The sequence below is a fragment of the Protopterus annectens genome, chromosome 10.part0 (assembly GCF_019279795.1).
Source record: "Protopterus annectens isolate FY-2018-M chromosome 10.part0, PAN1.0, whole genome shotgun sequence".
NCBI classification, from domain to species: Eukaryota; Metazoa; Chordata; order Ceratodontiformes; family Protopteridae; genus Protopterus; species Protopterus annectens.
In genome coordinates, this window is record NC_056744.1 from 482,438,280 (window position 1) to 482,461,201 (window position 22,922).

The window sequence follows — 22,922 nt, forward strand, 5'->3', positions numbered from 1 at the left end:
CTGGGCTAGGCTAGACAGAATTTACATATCACAGGAACACCTGCATTTAATTGAAAGTCTTTGATACATACCCAATAACTATATAAGATCATGCGCCAATAACAACTAAAATAAAAACACAGGGTATGAGACACTGGCGCTTTCCCACTTATCTGTTGCAAAGAGGAATTTAAGGAATGGGCAGTGGAAATTATTTGTGTACTATTAGAGAACACAAAGTTCTTCTGAAAATATTGCTAGTGAGTGGGACAAAATTAAAGTGGAGTTTAAAAATAGGGTAGAAATAAAAGAAAGGGAAATATGTTTAAGAAGTAACAAGAATTATTTACAGGGACTGACAAATGTTAACATACTGCAGAGTAGGGGGAATCTCACAGAAAAAGAGGAACAACTGCAGAATGCTAAACAGAAAATAAGGGATTCCTTTAGTAATATGCATGAGTTAAAAAAGTCTATAACAAGGAAGATAACAGATCCTGTAGAGGTATTAGAAATATTTCAGAAATTCTATGAAAGCCTGTATAAAGCATAGAAAAAGGGAAATCAAGAAAAGGTACAAATGGAAATGTTTATGGAAGAATTAAATATGCCAAGATTAGAGGTGGATGAGGCTCAATTACTAACAGTTAGGATAGGAGGCGATTAGATAAAAACGGTGATGTATAACCCACAGAAAAGTCCCCAGGAAGAGAGGGTATTCCTGTGAAAATTTGGAATCCAGGAGGGAAAAATCTGATGAAGATATGGAAGGTTTCGTTAAGTATTCTAAGAGTAAAAGTACCAACATCCTGGAAGAAAACAGTGATAGCTGTAATAGTCAGAGGGTAAAGATCCATCAGATCCAACATCAGAGAGGACCATTTCATTACCAATACATGACTATAAAGTGTTTATGTCTATTCAGCTAAAAGAATGGCAAAAGTGATGCCAAAACTGATAGATCTGAACAAATGCGGTTTTATGGAGGGGAGGCAAACATTTGACAACATTAACAGCCCAATGATGATCCAGAGGGATGTAGAATGTAAGAAAATAACACTGCTGCTGGTAGGTCTTGAAGCAGAGAAAGAATATGACAGAGTAAGCTGGGACTAAAAGAGCAGGGAAATGCAAATTATGAGGGCAATTGCATATTATAAGGCTGATTAGGAGGATACATGAAGGATTGGAGGCGGAAACTAAAGTGGGTGGGATTCTCTCTGACAATTTCTGTTTGAGCAGAGAAACCAGGCTGGGGTGTCCTCTTTCCCCTTTGTTATTTGTATTATATTTACAGTGGCAAAGAAAATACAGAACTCAGACATTCAAGGATATAATTGGTATGGTAGTAAAGAAAAGCTGTCTCTATTTGCAGATGATATTATTTAATATCGGATAAAACCAGAAAAGGACATTTCAGTGTTATAGAACATTTTGAGACAGTTTCAAATCTTTTCAGGATACAAAATTAATTAAGGTAAAAGATAAATTATGTACCCCTACATAAACTGGTTCAGCAATGTCCATATTTTCCTGCTCATGATAATATGAAGTACTTAGAGGAGTACAGATTAAAAATGATTCTGGTGCGGCAGCTAAGGATATGCAGGAAGAGACTAAATAAAAGATAATACAAAAATTGAGAAATTGGAAGCTATGTTATATGGATAGTACGATTCAAGCAGTTAAATGTTTTTAGTCCCCTTAGTCTTATACAGAGGTCAGACATTTTTATCAACCAGAAGAGAAGTTGTGGACAGAAATTAACAAACAGCTAAAGGGTTTTATCTGGGAGGGGAAGATGACAAGAGACAAGCTAATTCTTCCAACAGAGCAAGGTGAATTGGGACTATCCTATTTGAAGAGTTATTTCAAAGCTGCACAGTTAAGGTTCCTATACACAGCAGAAGCAGAAACCTATAATTCGAAGTGGAAAAGGGTGATGATGAAACACGGGGGAAGCTCAAGAAACAAGGATAGAATGGAATTTTGAATGAAGACCTTTAAGGAGAATAATAAACATAGGAATTAAGCCAACATGGGAATGCAAAAAGGAGATTATCCCAATAGGGATGACTGCAATTAGGGATACAAACATTAGGCAAGAAGGTGCTGAAAGTTATTGAAAAAAACTGGAAAAGGAACCAAGGTATTAGGAGCAAACAACTAGAGAGGGAAGGGTAACAGAATGGGAAGGTGTCAAGAATTTATTTGGACTGCAGGTTAGAAATTGCCTTCCCTATCAAGGACTGATAGCAGAGTATAGTCAAAGAGAAAGAAAGAGGGGGACCTAAATAAAAGACTAGCACTGCTAGAATTTTTAGTAGAATCTAGAACAGAAGCTGCTGTTACAAAAGGAATAATTAGTAGATCATATGCAATATTGCATGATAACTATAAAAATCAATCAGAGGAGGTTAGAAAGGATTGGGGTGAAAGACTGGATAGGCAATTCACAAAAAAAACATGGGGATATATGTATGTCTTTCAAACATGCAACAAAATCTAGTTGATTTAGGATTTTTGCTTGGAAATGTTTACATAGATAATTTTATACCCCAAACAGACTCAAATGTTGGGAGGTGTGATGGGGAAGAGAGGTAATTGGGAACATATTTTCTGGGAGTGTAATGAGTTGGCCGAAGACTCCCAGTAGAGTATTCTATCAGAGGTACTGTGTGAGCAAATTGGTGTCTCTAGGGAAATGATTTTTCTGAGCTGTGACACAGAATCAGAATTGCCTAGACATAGTAAGGCCTTGCCGAGTCTAATTATGGTGGCTGCCAAAAAAACAATTAGTAGAAAATGGAAATCAAAGTCTAAAACAACTGTGCTGGAAGTAGTAAATATAGTAACAGAGATAAAACAACTGGAATTGGGATCTTTAGAAAAGGATAGGAGCAAATTACATAGGAAAATGGGAATTGTGGGAACAACACATACAGGGGAGGAATGAGGTTTAAAAGAATTCAGGGTCTGAATTAACTATGTAATGTTTGACTGACAACGATTGGGTAGATTACAAGTGATATATAATGTTTGCAACTAAAATTATGTCAATATTGTTTGTGTAAAATCTTACAATAACCATAGATGTCCTTCTCTTCCATGTTGTAATATTCTTACTGTGGGATCCTCTGCCTCAGGCGACCCGAACGTTGGCTCCTATACAAAAGCCTTCAGCCTGGTTGCTGTTGATGCGTGGGACATCACACATAGGGCCATAAACCAGGGACCTTAAATGTGACGTCTGCATGCACAAACCTTAGAACTAACTGCCCAGTCGGACAGTAGCCTAGGAGATGCCAAAATATGTCCTTCAGACTGGTGGAATGCCACAGACTGTCCAAAAATGAACCTAGTGCCAGTAGGGGCTCTGTGAAGGCCCACAGACCTGAAGATATGAAACTAGGGAGTCAGGAGGGAGGGTAGGAATACAACATAGAAGAGGACAACATCTATGGTTATGGTAAGATTTTACACAACTATTCTATGTCCTTCTATACTCATTTTGCAGTATTCTTACTGTATGAGAGCACCACAGCTCAGAAAGTGTGGAGGCAGAGGTAGCGGATTCCAGAAAGCCATGCAGGATTCCCCTTGTGAAACCTGCTCTGGAGATATGGTCCCGTTTGTAATGTTTGGTGAAGGTATGGACCAGGCGGTTGTTTCAAGGATGGTAGCTGTGTCTAAGCCTTTGAAGAAGGCTTTGGAGGAAGCTACTGCTCTAGTAGAATGAGGCCTGATCCTCTGATTCAGGTCTTTTCCATGGTACGAGTACCAGAAACAGTTTTCCTGATCCAACAGGAAATGGTCTGTTTGGAGATGGCCTTGCCCAGGGCTCTGGGATGGAAGGAAACAAAAGGTTGAGTTGATTTTCCGATGGACTTGGTTTTGTCCAGATAAAATCTTAATTGTCTGTGAACCTCCAGGGAGTGTATTATTTTCTCACTGTCATTCTGGGGAGAGGAGAAGAAGGTTGACAAGTGATTGGACTGATTTAGTGATAGTTCGTTGACCACTTTGGGCATGAAGGAGGGGTTGGTGTGCAGGGTCACCCCATCTTTATGGAAGATAGTGTAAGGAGGGCATGCCATGAGTGCCTGTAACTCTGAGACTCTTCTTGCTAAAGTGAGGGCTACCAGCAAAACTGTTTTTCATGTGCATATCTGAAGGGATGCAGAAGTGGCTGGTTTCTCCATGATATAATTTAGGTCCCAGGGTGGTAGGGTGGACTTTCTGGGTGGTCTTATGTGTAAGACCCCTTTTAAGAACAATTTAACATCCAACCTGAAGAGTAAAAGAGATTCCAGTGGTAGGCAGGCAGAGATAGCAGAGAGGTGCACTTTCACTTTAGAGTATGAAAGATCTGCTTTAATCAGCTCACACACATAAGCTAAGACTAAAGGAACATCAGCCAGAAGGAGGTCCTTATGCCTTTGCAGACACCATTTGGAGAAACTCTCCCATTTAGAAATGTAGGAGCTCCTTGTATTGGGTTTCCTGGCCTCCTGCAGGATAGAAAGCATGTCCTCTGTGTAGCGGTGTCTGAAGGATACTAGAAGTTCATCACCCAGAGAGAAAGGCTCAGCATCTCTAGGTGTGGATGGATGAGAGTTTCCTTCTGTTGTGTGAGTAGGTCCACCTTGTGAGGTAACCTGTGGTGACTGCCCTTGGCGAGGGATTGTAAAAGGGGGTACACCAATGCTGCCTTGGCCAGTAGGAAGTCACTAGAACGATTTTTGGCATGTCTCTCCTGATCTTCAGGAGAACGTTCTGAATGAGAGGGAGGGGGGGAAAGGCATAGAAAAACTTCCCTTTCATGAGATGGTGACGGCATCCACTCTCCAAGCTAGGGGAGAGTGATGTTTGGTACAGAATTTTCACAGTTGTCTGTTCTGGGGGGAAGCAAACAGATCTGTATGTGGTGCACCCCATCGGTGGACCATGTACAGGAAAACTTCCCTGTGTAAATTCACTCGTGAAGTAGAGAGAATGATCTGCTTAGAGCATCTGCCTGAAAGTTGCCCTGGGAATGGATGTATGTTGCCTGTATTGATAAATTGTTCCGTGAGGCTAATTCCCAAATTTGCATTGCCAGCCTGCACAGAAGGTAGTAGCTGCCCCCTCCCCATTTGATGATGTACCACATGACAATGGTGTTGCCTATGAAGATTAGCAGAGGGCCTAGCTGAAGGATAGGAAGAAAAGCCTTCAGGGCTAAATAAACCGCTGTCATTTCCCTGATGTTGATGAGTTTCCTCAGGAGGGATGCCTTCCAAGGTGCTTGTACCTTCAGTCCCTTCATAGTAGCCCCCCAGCCCAGATCCGAGGCATCTGTGTGCATATGTTGAGCTGGTGTGGGGGGTAGGAGGGGTAGTCCTGGATTCCTTTGAACCTGTTGTATCCACCACATTAGTTCTGTTTGTGACAAGGTAGGAAGGGTATTTGGAAGTCTAGAGGATGGCTGTGCTGGGACCATACATTCTTTAAATACCACTGCAGCTTCCTCATGTGCATCTTGGCTAGGAGGAGCACAGGGTTGACAGCTGCCATAAGACCCAGAAGGCACATAAACTGTCTTGCTGCCAGCTGGTCTATCTGGAGAAGGTCCTGGAAATGGTTTGTTAGGGAGATTAGGTTGTCTTGGGGTAAAAACGTTTTCATTAGGTCTGTCTGAATCCTGCAACCCAGGAAGACCTTGTCTTGTTCTGGGGATAGGGATGAATTGGGGAGGTTCAGTGTGAAACCTAGTCTCTGAAGCAGAGTCTACAGAACTGGAGATGATTTTTGAGGGTCTCTTCTTTTTCTGCAAGAATTAGAATATCATCTAGGTAGGGACAGATCTGTATGCCCTTGGTCCTGCAGAAGCCCATGGTGGGAGATAGGCATTTGGTGAAAACCCTTGGTGCAGTGGACAAACCAAAGGGCAAAACAGTAAATTGAAAATGAGAGCAAGGTCCAGCAAAGTGCAAGTATTTCTTGTGGTTTGGGTGTATGGGGATGTGGAGGTAAGCCTCCTTCAGGTTCAAAGTGGCCATGAATATTGTGATGTCAATAGTGGAAGCAGGGTCTGTAGGGACAGCATTCTGAAAGAGGGGACTTTTAGAAAAAGATTTAAAATGGATAAGTCCGGGATTGGTCTCCATGGTCCATCTTTTTTTGGAACTAGGAAAAGTCTGGAGTAAAAACTTTTTCTTTCTTGTCCTGATGGGACAAGCTCTATGCTGCCTTGTGCTAGTAGATCCTGGATAATGTGTGGAATTAAGTGAAGTTGATTTTTTGGTGGAGAAGGAATGTCCTGTGGGGTGGGTCTTTCCTACCAGGATAGGAAAGATCCTTTTTCCACTACTGCCAGCACCCAGTGGTCTGTGGTGATGTCTTTCCAAAGGGGCAGAGAGAAAGACATGGGAAGACGGGGAGATGGGCAAGGCAGTCATGCATTTTTGCCATTACCTCTGTTCTGAACGATCTGTTTTTGAGCTGGCTGAGAAGAGGTAGTCCTAGAAGAGCTTTGCCTCCTAGTCCCTTTCCTATGCCTGGTAAAAGAAGGGGTGGTCGTGAAGGGGGCCCTTCTGACATAGGATGCTTTGGCAGGATAATTTTTATAGTACTTCAGTATAGGAGATACCAGCAGGTGTTGAATATCTGGTAGCTCTTTGCTCTTCTCCTGTAGACTTTTAAATAGCTCTGCAGACTGCTTACCAAACAGAAGGTTATGCTTAAGAGGAGCATTTAGAATTTTGGACTTAAAATCTTCTGGCAGTGGCTGGAGCCTAAGCCACGAATATCTACGCAGAACTGATGCAGTTGATCTAGTAGAGGCCTCTGCTGCATCTCAACTGCATCTAATGGAGTGCCTGGCCACCTGGGATGCCAGAGATAGCTTAGACACTACTTCAGTTTTGTTAGGAGAGTCAGGCAGGGAGCTCAGAAATGTAGAGGTTTGGGATACCAAGTCCAAAGCATACTTCACCATATGTGTTTGGTAGTTAATTGTTCTGAAGGCCAGGGTGGAAGAGGTGCCTATTCATAATTTTACTGTCTTTATCTGAAGGTAAAAGAGAAGAAGGGAGCAGTCTAGATTGTCTATCTGGGGACACAGCTATAAAAGCAGGGCCCGCTAAGGGAGGTTTTACTAGGAATTTGTGGTCATCAGGCACCTTATAGAAATGGTCTGGTCTTTTTTGGGGCAGGTGGCTAAGAGTCAGGGTTCTTAGAGCAAGAAACAAATGTGTCAAGGTATGCAGGGATCACTGGATGTATGGCTGATGGGGAGGGTGATTCAACCTGCAACAACTCAAAGCATCTTTTTTGAGTTTCTGTCATTTGGGAAGTAATCCATTTGAAGTACTCTTTCATCTTAGTGATAGTTTTACTAAGTATTATGTCCTCTGGAGGGGGAATCTCCTTCAACAGAATCCCCATCTGGAGAATAATATTCTAGGGGGGAGGGTATTTGGGATGAGTAGGTGATAAGACTCCTCACAGCCAGAGGAGAGGGCCTCTTCTTCTTCTTCTTGGGAAATAGAGGGAAGGAGTGAGGTAGGAGAAGTAGGCCTTGGGCTGAGCAACTGGAATAGAGGGGGTTGAGGTGGTTGTAGGCCTAATTCAGGAGGGGTAGATAACTGTTCAGTTTTTTGTCTTCTTTTTAAAGGAGTAGTTTTGGGAGACACTGTAGGGCCTTGACTCTGGGGCCTTACCAAAGGAAGGAGACTCAGATTCCCAAGATCCAGAAGGGCGTCCTGTGGAACTTGGTTGCCCCTCGACTTTGGAAAAAATCAACGTCTGAGATATCTCTGTGGACGTGCCGGTCAGTGCTTTGGAAACGGCTTCCTTGAGGGGAGCCGTAGAAGCAGCCGGCTCTATTGGACATTCCTCAACCCCTATAATGGTGGCTGGTGGGGCGTCCAATGACGGACAGGCAGTGGTAATAGGCCATGACACTTTGGCCTTTTTCTTTGGTGGTTCCATTGGGTCTGGCAATTCTGGGTCCATCCTAAGGGCTAGCTTCTTAAGCCTTTGATTTTCTAAGTACAAATTAAGGGCAGCCAAATGGCTTCTAAGAGTTTTAGGGATGAAGGCATGGCAGATTGAGCAGGAGATATGGTTGAGTTCCTGGCCTAGACAAAAGATGCAATGGTCATGGGTGTCCTTATGTGGAATTTGACGCTCACATCGGCATTTACCTTTCTTAGTGGACATCAGCTAATGTAAAACCAGCAAACCAAGATCAAGCAAGTAATATAAGTAAGAAATCCTCAACAGAGTGCTTAGCTTTAGACGTCTTGATAGATAGGAGAGATGTAATCGATTTGACGTTCAGACTGTGGCAAAAAAGTTCTGAGGTCTGTACGTGCAGGCATCACATTTAAGGTCCCTGGTTTATGGTTCTACGTGTGACGTCCCATGCACCAACAGCAACTAGGCTGAAAGCTTTTGTATAGGAGCTGATTTTCGGTTCACCTGAGACGGAGGATTCCACAGTAAGAAAACTGCAACATAAGAATAGAAAGACATCTAAGATTATGTCAATATGGTTTTCATTTATACAAATGTACGATTGCCTATGTCATAAGTGATAATTTAGTAAAGATGTTTCTTGTTTAAAAAAAGATTAATAAGCTTTATAATGAATTTGACTGTTTAAATATCAACACTTGTGATGATTGGTTGTTTGATGAATTCAAAGTTGTATATAACAATATATTTAAGAGAGTTGATCAAAACTGTGATGAAGTTTTTAAATGTAAATGTAAAAATTTATACAGTGATTTAAAGCAGTACGCTGATGAGACAGCTTACCCTTTAAAAGTGAAAATAATAGTAATAGAACTGTTTCCTTTTATGGAAATAATGTCAAGGAAAAAGAGGGAACATATTTGAGAGTAGAGCTGAATTAACCAGTACGAAATGCATGTATTTAACAATAGTAATTGTTTTAGAGAGGACGGGGTTCAATTTTTCCCTTTTAAATGCCAGAAAGGATTCGTATTAATGATTATTCTGATTTTAATTAGGATTTTCTGCAACATAGGGAATAAAAAAAAAAAAAAAAAAAAAACAAGGGAAAGGAAAAAAAAAGGGGGGGGGTTAAATATTAAAGTCCATCCAGATGGAATTATTCATTCCCTGAATGGGTAGAATACATTTACTTATACTAAGGTTGTGGTTAACTTTTTTCCATTTTTCAAAAAGGGCTTGAAAGATTTCCTCTTAAAAGGTTTCAATATAATGGATACTCTAGCAGAGTTAAAACTTTTTACCAGAAAGCTAAACGTAGCAGTTACCTTAGATGAAAAGGAAAAGGGACCTACAGTGGAGAATGAATTAAGAAAAAAAGTTTATTTAACCCATCTTTACATCAGGTAATTCAGGCTTTTGAATATGCTGTATGGAAGATTTTTATACATTAGCAAAGAATAAGAACTATTCAAGGTTTTATAATTTGATTACAGAGCAGAAAAGTATTTTGGAAAATATTAGTGGTGGTAAAAGCCTTTGGATTATGAAACCTGATAAAGGTGGGGGCAGTAATATTTGATTACATTGATTATTCTTGTGCTATATTTAAGATACTCCATGATAATAGTTCCTGTATTCCTGTTTCAAAAAATGAAATTAATATAGCCTACCACAAGACTTATTTAGTTTTGGAAGAGTTTTTAATGGAAGGAAGAATTTCCCCTCTTATTTTTAATTTTCTTACAAGTTAATAAACCTTTTATACCATCTATCTTCAGAATTCCCAAAATTCACAAAAATCTTGAATGCCCTTCATTTAGATCAACTTGAAGTAGGGGGATCAAAAACCCACAACCTTGCCATTTTTGTGGACAAAACACTGAAATTTATTTCTAATAGGGACATTTACATGTTAAAAGATTCATGGAATTTTCTGGGGAGATTATCAACAATGTTGGCTGCTGCTAGAGTGGGTTTTTAACTATTGACATGGTTCATTTATTTTCTTCTACATCCTTAGAAGAATGGTTGGCTTTGTTCTGTGATTGTTCATTACTCAATGCATCAAATGTTATTAAACTAACAAATTTTACTTATGGAATTGACCACATTGGTATTAGAAAATAATTACATATTCTTTGAGGGAGAAATGTTTAGACAGACTACAGAGGTGGCAATGGGGGCAGCATGTGCTCCCATTTATGCTAATCAAGTTTTACTATCTTGGGAAAATATCTTTGTATTTCAATCTGAATTTTTTCAGTATATTTCTCAGTAGATTCCTGGATGACATTTTTATTTTATGGGAAGGTCCTGAGGAAATTATTGCTAAATTTATGGAATATTTAAATGGTACGACCTCATTTCCTAGTTTACATCTACTTACAATATGAAATTATTTAGACATAACTGAACTTAATAGTGAGGGGTTCATGTAGAGAATATTTAGGAAGCCCACTTTTACCAATTCATACCTACCTTATAGTAATGTGCAACCTTTTGCACATAAAAAAAAAGTTTGATCAAAGGGCAGTGTATAAGAATTGTTAGGATGACATCTAGGAAAGATGATGTCATGCAGAAACTGGATATAGTAAAACAGATACTTACAGACCAAGGATATCTGGTTGAACTGGATAACTATATTGCAAATGGGGTTATTTGAGGAATGGGGTAAAAAATATACACCCTTGCTGGGAGTTAGGTTAGAAAGAGGTGGTGGAGATAATCTTACTGTTTTTGATAATAAAAAAATTGATAGGGCAATGGTGGTAGAATTTACACACATTTCAGAAAAAAGTGAAGGATATTATAAATACGAACTGGAATATTTTAAAATGTAGTCCAAGCATTTCAGGAATACTGGGAGAAGAGCTCAGATTTGTTTTTAAAACAAGTCACAATATGAAGGGCATTTCTGAAACTAACAATAAAGGGTGTTGAAAAAAAAACAGCTAAATGTGGCTCCTGTAATCAGTGTAAATATATTTATGAAGGGTAATCAATTAAACTTGAAAATATGGTGAAATCCAGAATTAATTTTGAATGAAGTAATTGTGGGAGTAACAGATTAACTTATCAGCTATCTGTATGAAATGTGACACACACACACACACACACACACACACACACACACACACACACACACATACAATGACTTCAGATTTGGTATTTTAGAACATGATGAAATAAACCCAGGAGATGACTTGGAGAATAGGTTGGAATATAAAGAATTACTTTGGCAATTCAAATTGAATGCCTTTACTTATCCTGGTCTAAAAGATTATATTATAGTCCAGTCTGTCCTAAAATTACGTACAGCTAAATTGCAATTATATAAATGTATTCATTAAAAAATGTCACGTATTACTGATTTTTGATGTTTTTAACGTCTGAAATAATGGACTTTTATGGAAACTTTTTTAAATATGAGTACGTGACTAAGAATTCAATTTGATTTAATTATTTAACTACTTGATTTAATTGGTGGTATGCTATATATAACTGGGGGTGGGGTGGAGTAAAGTATTTTCATTCTGATGAAGTCCTGAGTGTGTTGGGACAAAAGTGCTTCATACTTTAACTTTTTTGTGTTAAAGTAGTGGATTTTGAATGTACCTGGTCTGATCTATTCTTCATCTCCATCTCTGCACACCATGTTGTCACCTTTTTGTTGGCTTATGGAGTTTTTGGTAACATTTAAGCTTTTTGCTTTGGTTTTCAAAGATTTAGAATGATTAACAGAATGGAGGGCAGATTGAAAAGTTTGAGGTTGTTTTCTCGCATGATTGAGAGAGAGAAGAACAGAACTGTGGTACAATTGAGAAAGAGAAACAGTGCCATTTTAAACCAAGGACACAAAATTCAGACACAATAAGAAGTAATTTTTCACACAGTGTGGCAGACCAATAGAGTGCTTCCTGAATCATTGGTACAACATGCGAATATAAAGTCATATGTGGAATGAAATGGAAGGATCTGAGGGTCATGGGGAAGGGTAGCTACAATTATGCAATCCTGTTAATTTTTTATTTTTTTTTTGTCTCCTGCTGGCAACTTATAGGTACATGGGTACCTAAAGCATTTACCTAAGCCACTGGAGAAGAAATGTTTACAGAAGAATGAATGAGCAAAAACTTTTGACACTATCTTGCACAGAACACAAGAATCCACACTATGTATACGAAAGAATGGCACCTTACACAACAGCTTTCTTGTGGTAAATTCATTGAGCTGAAGTGCTGGTCACCAGAGTCTCTACTGACACAAATTTCAGATCTATTACATGTACACAAGCAGAAATAACAACATATTTATTTAAAAAGTCAAGTCCCAGAGAGGCAGTGAAGACACAAACATCAGGTATGCTGAATCGGGCAGTTTACAAAAAGGACAATGCAACATATCCATCTTGCAGGTAAAGACCAAACAGACAAACCATGGAACTGAATGACTGAGAAGGAAAAGATGCACCTCTCATCAACAAAAGGGAAACTATTTCATTTAGTTTTGCAGCTGCCCTGTGGATGGGTTTCTTACAACTTCCAGGAATTTTCAGCATTTTTCAAAAGTCTCAATTACTGAACAGTTAATCTTCCAAATAGTCAAAGCTTCTGATGTTCATACTAGATTATTATTAGAACAGTCAATGATATGGAAGGCCTAGAACAAAGTTGATTGGGGATACAGAAGTGTGACATGAATGGTTTTAGTCTTTTTGTACAGAATATCAATGGAAAGTAAGGAATCAAAAGAAGAGAAGGTGACACAGAAACTTTCAGCACCAGTTCAAGATCGTATCAGCAGCCCACTTTTTCCTGTTCTAATGAAGGAAGCAAAACTTGGTAAAAATGCGTTCTCTTGAAGTGTAAACAGCTTAACTTCTGGAGTGACCATCTTCTGGAAGATGACCTGAACATCTTCCAGAACCAGCAGCATCTCCAAAAAGGAGGATTCAGCTGCAATTCAGAACATCTAAGAAGACATCTGACACCTAAGGTGTGAGGACTATGACCAGGAATACAGATCCAGATCCAAATAATTTACTCCGTAGATAGGCTAGAATAAAAACTCACCCACTTGTTCACTACCACACTAGTGCATCACGTGCCTGAAGTTATCAAAGTAGGTTCAGACTTTAAGAGTGGCTGCAAATCCTTAGTAACCATCAGAAACTGTGTCAACTCCAAGAGGTTAATACATTTCTATTGTGTACTTCAATAAAGCAGTGGCATCTGGGTCTAAACAGCCAAAATGTAAATCTTCACAAGACTTACTTAAAGAAGGGTTACTGATTACCTCCAACTTCATGGAGAAGACAAAAGACAGGAAAAGATCTTTCACTATTCCAGCAGAAATTCACCATTGCTTCCTTGCTCACATGACACAATGTGTCAGCTTCTCTGACACTAGCCAGTCTGTCAGCAGAGGAAATGTTGGTGAGGGGACAACATGGATTATGCAAAGGAAATGGCCATTTTTATGATGTCCAGAAACCACCTTTTCTGTGACAGCCATCAAAGCAGGGAGAATTTCTGAGAACAAACCTACTACTTCAGCAGCTCATAGGGAATAGTTAGGATTGTTAATTAGCTTGCTAAATGAAAGTCTTCTCAAGGAAATTCTTTGGGGAAAGCAAAAGAGGAAGGGAACAGTATCTGGTAGGTCAGTTTTTGCACTTTTGGGCCTTCTGTCATTGGAAAGGAGAAGCCACCTTCAAAGAAATGGAATAAGAGGCATACAGAATTCTCCATCACTCCTTCATTGCAGATCACCAATGATCTCCTGCAAAGAGTCACCAAAAAGGACAACATAGATTTTTAAATAGAATACAGCCTGCAACTTTTTTTCTGGAAATGAAACCAGTCTAAACTAGACACCCAGGCACAAATATAAGTCTGGAGTCAGTTACATGGATCTCACTGTTTTAATTAGTGTGCAAGGTCTTTCAAGTAATTTCTAATCATCTGAGGCAAACAGGAAGAACAGCTTAACTCTTGCTCAACCAGAGGTCTGAAAATGATACAGACGATAGATAACTGATTACTCAAAGGCATAATGTGGTAAAGAATAATACCTAGGGAAAAAGTGGCCAAACACTGTGCCTTTTGTGACTTTCTCTTAGCTGAGGAGATGATACAGTAGTCTGCCTTAAGGCGTCTGGTTTAAAAAAACAAAAAGAAAAAAGAAAAATTGTCCATTCATGGTGGCCAACACAAATGGGTTGGCCTTTTTGGGCAAAACTAGAAAAAAACTGACAAATTGTGGGACTTCCCTTCCTGTTTATGGGTGCGTTCTTCAAAATGAGGTTGCTGTCCGAAATTCTCTGAGAACACGAATGTCACATCAACTGCAGGACTATTAAAATGAAGTACTTGTACACGAGAACAAATCCATCCACAACACCTTTTTCCACTATATAGGTATCACTTTAACAGTAACAACCACCTAGAGCCTAGATTCACACTGCCGGGTGGCTAGCCCTGCACTTTTTTACCACATACTTGCATGCAAACTGTTAACCACATCTGCAAAATACATCTTTCATAACACCATTTATGAAGGGGCTAGTGCCAATCTCAATTCCCCCACCTTGCTAGCTCTAAAGGGGAAAAAGTTAAGGGGCACTAGCCATTCTTACAAACTACTAACAGAAAATACAGTTCACAGGTATGGCTAGTTTTCAGTAAAATAAACTTCTTAAGTTACTCTATCCCTTTTGGGGTGGAGGTAGTTATTCTATCCATTTGAGGGTGTAGATACAGTAAAAGAACTCTGCTTCTAATCTCTGCAGGTGAAGACCACACAAAGTATGATATTCTTTAATAAAGTCTTCCTGAAAAGCTGTCTGACAACAGCTGCTGAATACAGGACACTTCTCACAAGAATGTCCAGCCGACTCTGAAAGTCAATGAGAATTATATCGCTCTCTCTCTCTCTCCATCTGCCCCTCTCATAACTGTACTCCTGACTCTGGTAGCTTAGATAAAAACAATTATTTTTCACAATGATACATCAACAGCTGAAAATATCCTATGTCACATATGCACAAATTTCCATATTTAAGTGTAGTATTCTACAGTAAATAATGAAAAAACAGTTTACAGCAATACATGCCACACTATTATGTCTAGCAAAATAATTACTTTATTTTATTATACCAGTAAGAGAGCTTTTTTTACAGAAAAATGTTTTGAAATGAAAATGTACATACTGCATAAAACTAAATTTAAACCTTTACAAGGAATTTTTGTTAGAAGTGTAACTTTTCATAAAAATGGATAGTACAAATTCTGTTAATCTAATCTAGTAGAAGTACACAAGTATAACATTAACCCTTACCTGGTGGCTAGTCTGCGAGCTTCCTCTGCAAGAATGGTCATGTTATTTGGGTCACTGGTAGATTCTGGTGGTGTTATGGTCTGGGAGATAAAATATAAGAAAAAACATGGTAACCTGAATATCCATTTCCAGAGCATAACTTAATTAGTATAAACAAGTAACACTTCTTGTACAAATCAGGCAACATTATCAGAGATTAGCTGCACCATTAGGGTAAACTGTTTTATTTACATTGAAAGCTCTACTCAGCTTTACAAATGTTGTAAAAACACATTTCATGTGTTTCTTTCTGCAGACACACCAATTCAAACAGCTATATCCTACTGTGATAAAAACGCAAAGTGTGTATGTGCATGCAAATTCAATTACAGTTTGAACAGCCTTCACCTCCACTCACCTTGGATTTTCAAAAGAAATCCTGCAGCCCTACACATTCTACAATGCCACTGAAAAGATGGTCTGGATGTCAACTATTACACCTTGTGACTACCTAGATAATCAAGAGTGGAACATGAACACAGCTGGAAGCACCACAAAGCAAGTAGCTATCACTCACACCTTCAGATCCTTAAAAGAATGGGGCACAGATGATCACACTTCAACCATCGGCACTGAAGCTCTGAATTTGCCCCAAATGTATATACCAATAAGGAATACACTTTTATTCCAGGCAAATGCAGATCAATATACAGATGAAAAATTGTTTCAATTTGGTTACCGCCAAAGATGTTTTCCTTGTCAATACACATTCCTCATGTTCCAGAGAGGTTTCTCATTTCTAGATATCCTAACTTTGTCAAGCAATGAAATTCTTACTTCATCTGGTAATATCCACAGAAATATGCCAACTTTAAATGTGGACCTTCTAGGATACATTTTTTTTCTATTTGGGTTTAGCTTCCACCAGAAGGCAAGTGATATGTAAATGGCTCTTACAGGGTTCCTCCTTTATTTCAGAACTATGGTTTACAATTAGCCATCTTCTGAAGCCAAGACTGCCCCAGTGTCAGGCAGGTCTTGTTAACTGCAAAGCCCTTAACAGTTCAGTAAACATAACATACTATACAGCAGACTGCAAATTCAGTATGGGAAAGGTGGAACTGAAGAATTCATTAGTGCTACCTTAAAGGAAAAGGGAACGAAAAGACCAGACTATAACATATAAATGTAGTACAATGTATCTTATCCAAGGTCCCTTTAGTTGATTACTATCTGCCTTCCATGGCTCTTTCATATAATGTACCCCATATCTGGCTAGTTATCATCACAGAAGTATGCATAAACTGCAGTAGAGGCTGTAACCCCACACTTAGCAACCTAAAAGTAATCAGACAATTCACAGTCCAAGCTATAAACCAATATGCTCTTCCTGTTCTAACTTACAGTTTTGGGGTAATTTACTGGCCCCAAAAGGTATTGGACAGGAAAACAAGAAAAATGCTTCACGCTTATCAAATGATTTACAAAAATCAGTGTACACCAATGTTACATATTCTCCATTCTGAAGGAAGTCCTCAAAATTGATTACATGTATAGATCTGCAATCATCGAACTGTATACATACCTGCTGACCTAACAAAATCCAAACATACTGAAGTTTTAAAACACAGTGAAAACAAGTCTATGATGACTACCCTGCTTATTTTAGCAGAAACATATCAGCAGCAAGCAGGAATGGAAATCAAACCAGAAATAGATAAAAATCAGGGATCAACTGAATGTGCCAAAAAAACAAAAGAAAGAATATACGATGAAGGATCAGATGAGAAGGCAAGAAATGTGGAAAATGCATAAATATAGTTGCAAGTACAGAAAACTCCTGGAACAACCTCATGTTGATTAGGATCTAACACAGGACTGCTTAAGGAGAGGTGAATTTAAAACAAAAGATAAAAGGTTAATATTGGCAGCCCTGGAGAGTGGACTATGTACACGTTGGTTTACAAAGTCCATTGAACGTGTCAGAGAAAAGTACAATTGTGTACACTTACCATAAATGTAGATGTTCGAGTGTATTCACTGTTGCAGTCATTACATTTGGGTAATCTGCTGGCAGGTTGCCCTCAGTCGGCCTGAATAACATTGCGTCGGTTGCTGTCTCCTCTTCCATGACATCAGGTCATCAGGGGTATAAAACATACAGCCGACGCCATTTTAATCAGTTTTTCTTGCCCCAGATGTCAGGTGCCCCCCAAATGGGGAGCAAAAATATACATATAAATAAACAGTAATTATAAATAAATGCACCTTTAGAAACATAAAATTTACCTTCAACTAAAAGCAAATACACCACAAAGGCTTTTGAGTATAGTGAAGGAAAGAAAAACTATTGAATGGGGGATGGCGGGTGGGTAACCCGGACTTCAACAGTGAATACACTCGAACGTCTACATTTATGGTAAGTGTACACAACTGTACTGTGTTCTTCATGTTTCACTATTGCAGTCATTACATTTGGGTAGAATCCCAAATCTATGGATGGGAGGATGGAACTAAACAGCATTAGGAGCAGCTATAAGGCCCTACAAAACTGCAGTGGCAAAGTCTGCCCTGGATTTAGAGAAGAGAGGTAAATTATAATGCTTTGTGAACATATGAACAGAGCTCCAAGTAGCAGCTTCTAGAATGTCTCTGGTTGGGACCCCTCCATGTCACACATTGTCCTATACTCATCCTTTCCTTTGATGACTTCCTTGACTTCCTCAGTCACCTTTTTTAAGTACCTTAATTCTGGATTTAGAGAAGAGAGGTAAATTATAATGCTTTGTGAACATACTGCTGAAGTAGAGGCAGCCCTGGTGGAATGGGATCTGATTCTTTTGGGCACAGGTTTACCATGGTACAAATAGCAGAAACAAGTGCAGTGGCTTATCCATTTGGAAATAGTCTGCTTTGATATAGCCTTCCCCTATGATCCTGCAGCAAATGCTACCAGTAGTTGCTCAGACTTTCTTAGAGATTTTGTCCTGTTTAAGTAGAATCTTAGTTGTCTGTGTACATTCAATGAATGCAGAATCCGCTCCCCCTTGTTCTGAGGATTTGGGAAAAATGTTGGCAGGTGAATGGTCTGGTAAAGAGCCACACTGGATACCACTTTAGGCATAAAAGAAGGATTTGTCCTGAGGGCCACCCTGTCCGGGTAAAATATGATGAAAGGCTCCACTGCCATGAGAGCCTGTAGTTCTGAAACCCTTCTTGCTGAAGTGACTGCCAAAAGAAAAGCTGTCTTCCAAGATAGAAATTTTATATCCGCAGTAGCTGCTGGTTCAAAAGGAGGCAGGGTGAGTTTTTCCAGCACAAAATTGAGGTCCCATGCAGGAGTTGGTGCTCTCCTGGGAGGTCTTAAGTTTTTGGCCCCTCTGAGATACTGTTTAAGCAGTGATGAGAAAAGAGGGGAGGCTCTGTGTTGTAATGAGCTGAGATGGCAGAGGCATGGATTTTTATTGAAGAAAAAGATAGGCCCTTGTCAAGCATCTCAGTTAAGTATTGTAAAATCTGAGGAATATTGGGCTTTGCTGTGTCTATTCCTTGTGCTTGTTTCCAAGCACAGAATCTCTTCCATTTATCAGCATAACATATTCTAGTACTAGGCCTTCCGGCTTCCAAAATGGCATCCATCACAGATTTACTGAGAGATGTGGTTTGAATAATTAGTTGATTAGCCATGCTGCAAGATTCAGAGTTTGGAGCTGAGTGTGCAGAATTTGATAGTTCTGCTGAGACAGTAGATGAGGAGTTTGAGGCAAGTACCACGGACAAAGGTGTGACATATTCCTTAGGAGTGGGTACCAGTGCTGGCGAGGCCAGTCCGGAGCAATTAGGATCATTTTTGGTTTTTCCTGTCTGACTTTTAGTAAGACCTTGGAGAGTAGAGGCAGAGGGGGAAAGGCACAGAATGACAGATTTTTCCAGCTGAAGGATAGAGCATCCACTTTCCATGCTTTTTTGTGATGAGTTCTTGTGCAGAATTTGTCCAACTGATAGTTTTGGGGAGAGGCAAATAGATCTATGTCTGTGCTCCCCCATTTCTGTGTTAACATGCTGAAGATTTGTGGATCCAGTTTCCATTTGTGCGGGTCCATAAGATTTCTGCTTAGGTCGTCTGCCAGAGTATTTTGCTTTCCTGGCAGGAATTGAGCTTGAAGATGCATTCGGTAAGTCAAGGCTGTGTTCCATATTCTAACTATATATTAACTAACTACTAAGAGAAAACAGTCTACAAGTATGAAAAATGCAGAAAAAAGGTTTAAACTTAGCCACGGCCAAGAAGAGCACTTCTGAACTCATAAAGCAGTAAACGAGATCTGAGGACTGATATCACTGCATTATGTGATACCTACCTTGCCACGAGCCAACTCAGAGACTTCGAGCTTTGTAATCGGCCGAGTCGGAGCTGAGGATTGGCTCCAAACCCACATGCAAGAATGAAGGCGAGATAAGACAACATAACATCAAAAGTCTTTTGTATTTCTTTCTTTGGGGTGGCATCCACCTGAATCAAGTGGAAAGCTCCAACCCCTGACATACTTCAACCAGTTTTCCATGAATCTCTTCCTGTATTAAAATTTGCAGGATAGAGATCATGACCTGCAGTTCCCCCTTCTCAGCTGCTGTAGCAGTCTCTTCAGATGTGCAGTCCTCTGATGCTATACAAGCCTCCAAATAGGGTCACAACAAATGTCATTTGAGGTAGAGTCAAACATACCATGGGTTCTGTAACTTTTGTGGGTACATCAGAATCACACAGGTAGACCAAGTCTCAAGCCTAAGCCTTCTGAGTTTTTTCTTATGAGCAGAACTATACCAGGTGTGGAGAGATCTGCTGTCTTAGACTAGACCGATCTTTAAGAATCTGGTCAACAGAGAGGAGTGCAATGTCTTGGGTACTGGCAAATGGAACAAGATCTATAGCAATGTTCTGTGCCTAAGCAGAAAAGATACTGGGTATGGAGGTCTTTGTAGGGTATGCCTGCTGCACTCGCACTTACCCCTCCTAGGTGGGTCTATATTAGATGAGCGAAGATCCGTTCAAGCGAATCGGAATTGAGCAACACCTATAGCGCGAATGTCCAAAACCGTGAAAAATGAAATGTCGAACTGTCATGGTTGGCCCATCTGCAGTATAGCTTTGTAAGGTAAGTGTGCGATAGTTATGGACCTTAGGGTTAGGGTGCGGGTTAAGGTAAGTGCATAGATAGGTAATGTATGTAAGGTTTAGTGTAGGGTTAGAAGTAAGGTTTTGTTAAGTGAATGTGTGTGGATTATTTGTTTTGTTTGGGTATATGTTTGTAGGGTAAATGTGCGATAGTTGCAGACCTTAGGGTTAGGGTGCGAGTTAAGGTAAATGCATAGATAGTAATATATGTAAGGTTTAGTGTAGGGTTAGAAGTAGGGCTTGGTATGTATGTGTTTTACTTATTATGTTTTGGTACGTAGTATGTAGCACGTGGTGGTATTGGCCGACTATGATGATTCAAGATTTTTAAATTTCGCGGTTTAGGGGGTTTGGTGTATTTGCAGTTCGGGCTGTGTGTGCCGGTGTTGTGGTATTTGCTGAAATGGGTTTTCGATTTGCTAATATAGACCCCTCTTAGGTGACATCTAACAAAATCAGACCAAAACAGTTTAAACAAGAAGGAAGGTCCCCCAATAGGGCACTTATCTGAATCACAGAAACTTCATAGTATAAACAGCCACTCGATGATCAGACAGGTGCAAGACTTGCAATCAAGCTGGTGATGAGACAGTCTGAATATATGTCTGCTTATATGCCCCCTATACTTGTGAGCTGAGGTCAAACAGATGTAAGAGGAACCTGGACGACTGGATGGGAAACAGAAAATATAGCCTTGTAATCCCACCTGCATCCCTGCTGGACAGGGGAAACAGGTGCTGACGTTGAGGGTACATGGGCAAAATTCTTGGCTAGGCTTATAAGGATCTCTGGGCCAATAGCCTAGTAACATCGTATGAGCCTATGAACCTAGTCTTCCATGAAGGTTCAGGATTTAGTATCTCCCTGGCCAGATGTCAGTGGTGAAAACCCATCTGTTTGTAATGCTGCAAAACCGTGACTTCAGTCAGGAAACTAAATATACACATAAATACATACACACACCACATACATAAACACTACCACATTCTCAGCAAGCCAGTGACTGTGCATTAAAGTTTTTTTGGAAACTTTTTCTTTCTTTTTTTTTTTTGTAGCCCTCATAGTAAATTAGTCTTATAATGTTTTTCATTAAAATAGGGCGTCCTTAAGGACAAATCTTACTTTAATTACCAGAATTGTCTCTAAACTAGTTCCCCACCTGAAGTGTTTCCTCATTAGGCTCAGGACTTGTAGTAGGAGACATCCTTTGGAGGAAACCAGACAGGAATTCTTCCTCATCCGTATCACATCCCAAGGGAGCACAAACTTCATCCTCACTAATACACAGTCTAATACTGGCTGAAGCAAGGAGAGGAGCTCTTATTTTTTACTTGGAGCTTAAGGCTGCAAGTGCAGGGTCCAAATACTGGAAGGGGGGGGGGGGGCACTCAACTTTTGTCATGTAGCAGCATACTTCCAATACACACATTCAATAATCAAATATGTCTAGAAAAGATGGCTGTAAGTGAGCTATCCCTGTCCCAAATTATTTTCTTTTTAAACAAGAAGCATCTTTAATAAATAATCATTTATGACACAGGCAATCATACATTTATATAAATGAAACAAGCCACACTGACATTTTTCCTTGCAAACATTATACAAACATTATACAACACCTATATTCATACTTACTATACTTAGTCTCCACTCATTGTCAGTCAAACATTGCATAGCTCATTCTAACCCATCCTTCTTTCAAATTTCATTCCTCCTCCAAAACATTATTCTGCATGTATTGTTCCCAAGGTCACAGTTTTTTTTTTCTATGTAATTTGCTCCTACCCATTTCCAGTTGTTTTATCTCTTAATATATTCACTACTTCTGGTACAGTTGTTTTAGACTTTGATTTCTATTTTCTAGTAACTTCTTTTTTGGTAGCCACCATAATTGGATACAGCAAGGCCTTGCTATGTCTAGGAAATTCTGATTCTGTATAAAAGCTTAGAAAAATAATTTCCTTAGTTACACCAATCCGCTCATCCAGCATTTCTGACAGAGTAGTCTGCAGGGAAGTTTTAAAGTCTCCCAACTCATTGCACTTCCAAAAATATGTTTCTAATTACCTGTCTCTTCCCTATCACACCTCCAACATTTGCAATCCACCTGAGAAAAAATTCGCTGGAGTCTACTTGGGGTATAAAATACCTATATAAACATTTCCAAGCAAAGAGTCTTCAAGACTTTGTTGAATGTTTATGATTCATACATGTATCTCTCCACTGTTTCTTTGTGAAATTGCTTATCCAACCTCTTTTCCCAATCCTTTCTAACCTCCTCTGACTGATTTAATTATCATGCAACATTTTATATGGTCTACTAATTATCCCTTTTTTTAACAGCAGCTTCTGTTCTAAATTCTATTAAAACTCTACCAGTGCTGGTCTTTCACTTAGGATCCCCCTTTCTTTCTCTTTGCCTATCCTCTAACATCAATCTTTGACAGAGAAGACTATCTCTAGACTGTAGTCCAAATAAATT

General features: G+C 39.4%; 1 protein-coding gene across 1 annotated transcript in view; it reads right to left on the minus strand.

Annotated features, from left to right (window-relative positions):
* Window positions 1-22,922, minus strand: part of LAMC1 (laminin subunit gamma 1) — a gene marked incomplete in the record, with an annotated part of 2,174,645 nt that overhangs the window by 359,790 nt on the left and 1,791,933 nt on the right. The window contains 1 exon segment of the mRNA XM_044085382.1: window positions 15,286-15,365. Within this exon segment, the coding sequence (XP_043941317.1) occupies window positions 15,286-15,365 (80 nt within the window).